The sequence below is a fragment of the Tupaia chinensis genome, unplaced genomic scaffold (assembly GCF_000334495.1).
Source record: "Tupaia chinensis unplaced genomic scaffold, TupChi_1.0 Scaffold000255_1, whole genome shotgun sequence".
NCBI classification, from domain to species: domain Eukaryota; kingdom Metazoa; phylum Chordata; class Mammalia; order Scandentia; family Tupaiidae; genus Tupaia; species Tupaia belangeri.
In genome coordinates, this window is record NW_006159735.1 from 1160628 (window position 1) to 1169105 (window position 8478).

Below are 8478 nucleotides of genomic sequence, written 5' to 3' on the forward strand. Positions count from 1 at the left end.
CTACAAGTCAACCCACCCTCGCCGAGGCTGGATCCCCGCAGTTTTTATCAGAGGGTGTGTGTACTCTATGCACTCTCTAGAGAGACAGAGAGACGGTGAGAGGGAAAGTAAGAACTCACCCCCTAGGGGGATGGCCAGAGCCAGGCCACAATTCCTCCTCCATTCTTTACCTGGGATTTTGGGCACACACGCACACGTGCCTGGTGTGATTTTCAAGCCACCAGGTCTGGGACTCAAACTGTGATTGGCCATGTGGAAGTCTAGCACCTTAACCACCATGTCAGCTGCTGGCCCCAGTTCTATTCCTTTTTTAACCACAGCAGTGTGGGTTAAATCATTAAAAAAAAAAAGGGCTTAGCATCAACAGGTGGTGTGATGGTTAAGGCACTGGACTCCCACATGGCTGACCACAGTCTGAGTTCCAGAACCAGAGGCCTGAAAATCATGCTGAGTGCTCGTGTGTGCGTGCGCGCGCGGGTGTGTGTGTAGTGGAGAAGGGATTGTAGGTAGCCATACTCCCTGTGGGGGGGAGATGATTCCTCACTTTCCCTCTTTTTGTCTCCCCCTAGAGTATGTATACACCCTATGGCAATATCTCAAACAAAACAAAACTCAAAGGGGCTTAAAAACAGTTCTCACGGAGCCAGCAGGTGATTGGCGGTAGTTTAGGCAGTAGACTCCCACATGGCCGATCATACTTTAAGTCCTGGACCTGGGAGCTTGCTTTCTCACATTCCCTCTCTCTGATGAGTGTACATGCCCTGTAGCAAATTTAAAAATAATTAAAAATAAGTAAAATTAAATTGAAACCCCCCCAAAAAACAGTTTTGTCTTGCTTCCACTGCCAGATAGAGAACCCATGTCCTCCACACTCCCAGGGTGTGATGTTCTGGTGTGGCAGCTCTCCACTGCTTGCTTGCTTTCTTTTTAATAATCGCTTTTTAAAAAAGGCTGAGTTAACTCTATATATCTAGTTATTTATTTTAATTTGACCAGATGGGGGGAGGGAGGGAGAGAGAAAGAGATGTGGGGAGGGGAGAGAGAGAGAAAGTGAAACAGCGAGCCACCAGGACTTGAAGCACGGTTGGCCATGTGGGAGTCCAGTGCCTTTAACTACCAGGCCACCTGCCAGCCCCTGCACTGCTTTCTTTTCCACCCCAGAAGGCGAGACTGGAAGACAGGTGGGTGTTGTCACTAAGGACAGCCTTGCGTCTCACTAGATCTAGTCAATCAGAGCACTTAGTAACCTATCATATTATCTCAGATCACCATGACAAACACCTTTGTGCCAACACCATTTCTGAGGACCCTTGCTCACAAAGTTCAGTCAGGGCCAACATTCTCATTTGCGTTATTTTAGGTATTTCTTAGATTTTTTAAAAACATAACCAGTAGAAGAGTTTTAAAAAATATTTATTTGCTTCTCAAAATAATAGAAAATAAAAATTGGTACAATTATGTTACACAATTTGGGAAAGGCATATTCACCCTTTCCTATCAGAGGAAAGTTCTATGCAAAGCCAGAAATGGAAATACCTCCGCTGTCAGTGACGAAGGGTAACGCTGCTGATAGAAGGAGCCCTTACACGCTGGTTTTACAAGTTTTCTTCTCTGCCATTAGCTCTTGAGGAAATACCATTCCAGTGGGAGAATTCTGAACATAAAAGGCACCTAGAGTAAAAATTAGACCTTAACTGATAAAAACAGCTGCATGTGCTTACATCAAGAAAAAAAGGCCCTATCGATGCAACTTGCCTGCAAGGCAGGGATAACATAAATGCAAAAGCCAGTGCAATGAACAAGCCTGTAATTGCTGACCCGAATCTGGTACATGGGCTGGATGATAACCATCACTTTTGTGTTTATAAACCTGAAGATTTTTTTATTTTGAGGCTTTTGCTATAGGGCACATGCGTTTGCCAGACAGAGAGAGACAGAGAGACAGAAAATGAGAAATCACCCCCAAGGGGGATGGCCATGCCGCAATCCCTTCTCCTCCATTCTCCTCTCAGGATCTTGGGCACGCACGCACACGTGCCCGGCGTGAGTTTTAAGCCACAGGGTCATGGGAGTCCAGTGACATTGACTACATGGGAGTCCAGTGACATAGCCATTACGCTAACTGCTAGTCCCCAAACCTGGGGATGTTTTATCATCATTTATACCAGCACAAATACTCTATGTTCACAGCTGGGGGCCCTCGAATCACTTATTCATGGTCAAGATTTGTTCTATTTGCTATTAAAATGCATTACTGGGTACTCCATTCATGGATAGGTTAAAAATTCTTATTGTCCTTTGAGAATGCAGCAAAACCTAGAACTGCTACTTTCAACAGTTTAAACCAAAGTCCTTTTCTATTTTTATAAAGCCAGTAAAGCTGACATTTTACTATGATTTAAGCACCTGAAGTATATTCCAACCAACTTAAATTCTCTGAGCTAAAATTAGGATCCTCAGGACTTATGTATGTGTACAAAAATTGCAAATTATCTCTTTAAGCTAATAAAAACTTTAAAAAATACAAATAATCCATTGCTACAAAAAACTTGGAATCCACAAACGGGTCTGTACTAAGAAATGAACAAGAAGCCAGTGAGCCAACACGTGTGTGTGCTTTCTAATCCGTGGACCAGGCCCTCTTCAGCGGAGCCACGTCGTATTCAGCTGGGTCTGATGCTTGATGCTGGTATCCATTTTTAGCACTTCTCGAATAGCCATGGTAGCGTAAGTGGAAGGAGGAAGAGAGAAATCCATTTTCAGAGCCCTGTATTTGCCTTCTGCCAGGCAAGAAAAGAAAAGAATGGTCAGAACATGAAGGCAGCTGGCGAGAGATGGAGAGTCATCCAGTCTCCGCAAATTCAAAGAGCTGGGCTCCCACGCTCAGGCTCCACTGCCCAAGGTCTCCGGGGGGTAAGAGCCCTGAGCGTATAGGATGAGCTGAATGGTTACGGAGGGTCTGCCTGGGAGCCTTCTGAAAAAGAGCAGACGGCGGAAGAGCACAAGAGAGAAATGCGTGTCATACTGACAACAGTGAGACATTAGGGCATGGGAGAAAAGCAGAAAGGAATGGCAATAAGAACTAGATAATGAGAATGCAACTTCCCAAATTTTCCTCACCTTTGCTAACTCTCCATAAAGGATGAGGATGAAATAGCCAATCAGCTAGTATCACCACCACCTACAACCCCCATGCATTTTCTGCAGTATTTACTGTTTTCATTACTGCATGGCTACTGGGTCACCAGGAAAGTCATGACGTATTTTTATATAGACAAACAGAAAAATGTCATGACTGTCCCGATGACCTGATACAATCAAGAAGGTACGGTGACGAAACACAAAATAGAAATCATGGGGGGGGTGGTTTAGAAGACCAGATTTTCTTGTTTTTGTATGAGAAAGTAATTCAAGGTTGACACAAAGTTGATGACTGTAGAAATCACGGGGGGTGGGTGGGGTGGGTGGTGGTGTTTAGAAGACCAGATTTTCTTGTTTTTGTATGAGAAAGTAATTCAAGGTTGACACAAAGTTGATGACTGAGTAAACTCACCAGAAGCAAAAACTGGTGGTGGTTTCCCTTCTAGGTTGTCTACATCTGTGTTGAAAAGTGGAATTTTAGGATCATCATATGCGACGACTTCCCTTCAAAACACAAAGATAAATGTGAATGTGAACTTACCTAAAAGGCAACGAAGTTGCTTACCACCATTTGTTTAGCAAGAAAACAGGTCTCTTATAAATAAATATTGGGACCAGCAGTTAGCGTAATGGCTATGTCACTGGACTCCCATATAGTCGACTGCAGTTTAAGTCCCGGACCCGGTGGCTTAAACTCACGCCGGGTGCCTGTGCGTGTGTGCCCAAGATCCCAAGAGGAGAATGGAGGAGAGAGGACTGTGGCGTGGCCATCCCCTGTGGGAGGTGATTTCTCGCTTTCTATCTCTCTGTCTCTCTGTCTGTCTGGTGAACGCATACGCCTTATAGCAAAAACCTCTCCAGAAAAACAACAACAACAACAACAAAAAAAAACAACCAAGGCCAGATTTCATATACATATGTAATGCCTTCGTGTGATTATTCAGGCAGATGACAGATGAGGTCAGCCTATGTGTAACATAAAACGTGAGCTGGCTCTGTGCCACAGTGGTAATGTGGTGCTTGAGAGAAACCAGATCCTACATGGCCAAGGCTGTTCAAACCCCGCCCAGTCAGCTTGAAACACAGCGGGCACACATGGAAGTGCCTGAGGGCCAATGGGCTGCAAGACTGGAGGAAGGAGAAAGCAGTGTGACCAGTCCCTGTGGGGGGTGCTTGTTTTTTTCTTTCTTATGTGAGTGCTCATGCTCTATCATAAAGAGAGAAAAAAATATTTTCCTAGGGTAAATTTTTTTCTTGTTGAGGTTTTTGCTATATATAGGGCTTGTGCACTCATGAGAGAGATACAGAGGACGGAAAGTGAGACACCATTCTAGGGGGCTGGTCACACCACAATCTTTTCTCCTCCATTCTCCTCTCGGGATTTTGGCTATGCATGCACACTCACCTGGCATGATTTTCAAGTTGCCAGGTTCAGGACTCGAACCGTGGTTCGTTAGGTGGGAATTCAGCGCCTTAACTACCACACCACCTACTAGGCCCCATTTTTTTTCCTTCTTAAATTTCTGCTATAGAGCACATGCAGACAGAGATAAGGAGAGAAAGAAAGAGAGAGACAAAGTGAGAAAGCACCACCTAGGGGGGATGGCCACGCCACAATCCCTTCTCTTCCATTTCTCCTTTGGGATTTTGGTCATGCATGCACATGTACAACCCAGACACCTTAACCTTCAAACCATGTGCTGGTCTTGAAAATTCTTTACATGTGAGGTTGGTAGGTAGTAAACTTTGCTTTGTACAGATGGGATCAAGTTTGCTATTTACATTTTCTTCAGAATGATTATCACTACCAACACCACCTAGTTATTTTATTTAGTTATTAAAAAATAATTATTTTATTTAACTTTATTTTTTTTTTAAAGAATTATTTCATTTCATTTTATTTATTTATTTATTTTAATTTGACCAGAGAGGGTCAGAACGAGAGAGAGAGAGAAAGAAAGAGAGAGAGACAGAAAGCAAGCTGCCAGGTCTGGGACTCAAACCACTGTCAGTCATGTGGGAGTCTGGCATTCTTTTTTTTTATTGCTATAGGGTGCGTGCGCTCTCCAGACAGACAGAGACACAGAAAGCGAGAAATCAGCCCCCACAGGAGATGGCCATGCTGCAATCCCTTCTTCTCCATTCTCCTCTCGGGATCTTGGGCACACACGCACACGCGCCCTGTGTAAGTTTTCAGCCACTGGGTTCGGGACGCGAACTGCAGTCTACTACATGGGAGTTCAGCAACATAGCCTTTCACTTTGACCAGAGAGAGACAGATAAGAGAAAGGGAGGGAGAGAAAGTGAGAAAGCAAGCTGCCCGGTCCCCAGGCCTTGAACTGCAGTTGGCCATATGGGAGTCCAGTGTTCTTGACCACTACGTCACTTGTCAGCCCCCACCACCTGGTTATTAATGAGGAACTGCTTTCTGGAGTAGGGAAGACAAATTCAAGTCTACCAACTTCCTGCCCACAATCCAGAGAAAAAGAGAAGAGAGGAAGAGAAAAAAGATGAGGGAACAAAGAATTTCTTGGCAATAGGCAAACGGTTTAAGATTTCATTTTTAAATGATTTAAATAAAGTTTTAGATAGAGGCCAGCAGGTGGCAGGGTGGTTAAGGGTACTAGATTCCAACATGGCTGACTGCAGTTCGAGTCCTGGACCTGGTGGCTTGCTTTCTCACTTCGTCTTTCTTCCAGAGAGAATTATTAATTATAATTATTAATTATTTTAATTACTATTAAAATAATGATAATAAATAAATAAAGATAAATAAAATTAAATGAAAAACAATTAAAAAAAAAACTCACTTCATATAAAAATTTGGCTCTATTTCATTCCAGGTCAATACTCACCAGCTGACATTCTGAGGACGAATAATGATTTTCCGGTAGGCCCCTGATAAGGAATAATCTCGAATTTTGTGTCTCATGTTGTCAATATCAAGATTGTCTGCTGTGAGCATTTCCCGGTAGGCTTCACTAACTGATATAAAACAAAAGAAGTTAGTTGGAATGCTGCCTGTCAACAAACTATCTTGGACTGCAGAGTAACATGTAAGTTCAGTTAAACGGCCCTAAAGAAATTAGTCTCCCTACTTTATAATACAAAGTCCACTCTTTGGAATTAAAACTTACTGGCATAGTAACCAGTACATCAAGGTGTCTTCTTTGTTTTGACCAACTTGTAAATCATCTTTTCAACTGGCCACAATACCTGTGGTGTAAGATTCTCACGCTAAATGCACAGAGCCAATTTATCCCAAGTTGCTAAACTACAATTTATACATGCTCAGGGGTTGGAAGAGACCATATACAGAGCTTCAAACACTCTCCGAAGAGGTAGTTATAAATAAGTGTGTAAAAATAAGGAGACCTTGGAAAACCATCTGGCTCACCCTCGCACCTGATGTAGAATCTATTTTATAACACTCAAGAGAGACAGTTTTCTAGCCTTTGCTTGCGTGTTGTCATTTACGAGGAGTTACTTCTTCGTGAGGCATGTTAATTATTAAAAAGATCTTCCTATTTCGAGCTGGAATTCATTTACTTTGAACTTTTGTTGCGGTTTTAGAACACAGTGAATTAAACATCTTCTCCCACATGTATTCCTAAGTCCTGGACCTTTAAGCCATGTTTCGTCTATTAATAGAACTAACAATGGTTCCCTCATCTGTCCCTCCTTTGATATTTCTGTATTCCCATCAAAACTTTATGTGGAAATAGGCTTATGCACAATAACCCCAGATGTTTTTCAACTTTTTATGTAGACTACTACCAAACTGGGCCTTTCCCATCTGTACATTCGATCATTAAGCATAAATGTGAGACTACATTTAAAGGTGTTAGATGTCTTCTGTGATTGTTTTTCATTGAATTTTCTGTTTTGTACTATTTGCAATTATGATAAATACTAAAGAGATGTCTTAATTCAAATTACTTATAAAAAATGTTGGGTAGAAGAGGGCCAAGACAAGACACCCTTACCACACACTAAGGGCAACGGGCATCTCCAGGTATGTACTGCTGAATCCTATGTGTGTAGGTTGTGTCCACCCAATCTGCGAGTCCCCACCGTTGGCTATGAGGTTTGCACGAACAGTTCTGTCAAACACCTTGCTGAATTTATGTTCTAACTTTTATTAGCCAAGTTGATGGCTGATTTTGGGTATCAACTTGACTGGATTAAGGAATACCCAGATGGCTGATAAAACACTCATTATCCTCTTTTCCTCCCTGGCTGCTTGAGGATATACTGCCATCACGAATGACACAGTAACTCTCCGAACCAGGAAATTCATGACCAACCGACTACTTCAGAGGAAACAAATGGTCATTGATGTCCTTCACCCTGGGAAGGCAAAACAGTACCTAAGACAGAAATTTGGGAAAAACTAGCGCAGATGTATAAGACCACACCAGGCGTCATCTTTGTGTTTGGGTTCAGAACACATTTTGGTGGTAGCTCTGGCATGATTTATGATTCTTTGGATTATGTGAAGAAAAATGAAACCAAGCATAGACTTGCAAGACATGGCATTTATGAGAAGACGACGTCAAGAAAACAGTGAAAGGAACTCAAGAACAGATTGAAGAAAGTCAGGTGGACCGCAAAGGCCAATGCTGGTGCTGGCAAAAAGTTGAAGGAGTAAAGATTCTGCAACGATTATCTGTGGTGATGGCGTGGATTTTCATGAGAGGATTAATAAACTAAAAAATTTTCATTAAAAAAAAAAAATCCATTATCCTCAGTGCTTCAGTAGGCATGGAGTCAATCCCTCTTCTGCTTCAAGGGGGAACTCAGCTAGTTTGGCATTAAATTAGAATGGTTGGGCTGCCCCAATTGTGTCCGTGAGGGCTACCAGTAAAGACTGGGGTGTGAGCACGTTAGTGGAGTAAGGGGGAAACTCCATACTCTATGTGGGTGGGCGTCATTTCATTGACCAGGGGCCCAGATGGAGGAAGGCAGAAGGATGAATTCTCTCCCTCTTTCTCTCAGAGCTGGGACACCCTCTTTCTTTGGACTGCAGAACTCCAAGTTCTCTAGCCTGTGGACTCAGAGACTTGCACTAGCACCACTAAGTTCTCTGGCTTTCAGTCTCAGTCAGAGAAACCATCAGCTTCCTTAGCCTTGAGGTCTTGGAATGTAGACTGAGTCATGCCGCCAGCTTCCTGGTTCTCCAGCTGGCTGATGGCCTTCAAAATCAAGGAAGCTAATTCCTCTAACAAATCGTCTTTCACATCTCTCTATATATCCTATGGTTCCCTCTGGAGAACTGTGACTGCATCAGAGGGCAAGGAGTGCGGGGTTTAGCACCCAGTGCCTTCCTTCCTGCTG

At 43.1% G+C, this 8478-nt stretch overlaps 1 protein-coding gene across 1 annotated transcript in view; it reads right to left on the bottom strand.

The window, feature by feature from the left end:
* Nucleotides 1–2088: 2088 nt before the first annotated feature.
* The window catches only part of PUS7 (pseudouridine synthase 7), a gene marked incomplete at its 5' end in the record, with an annotated part of 72082 nt that continues 65692 nt past the window's right edge, over nucleotides 2089–8478 (bottom strand). The window contains 3 exon segments of the mRNA XM_006149162.3: nucleotides 2089–2780; nucleotides 3554–3645; nucleotides 5997–6126. Coding sequence (XP_006149224.2) covers nucleotides 2644–2780; nucleotides 3554–3645; nucleotides 5997–6126 — 359 coding nt within the window.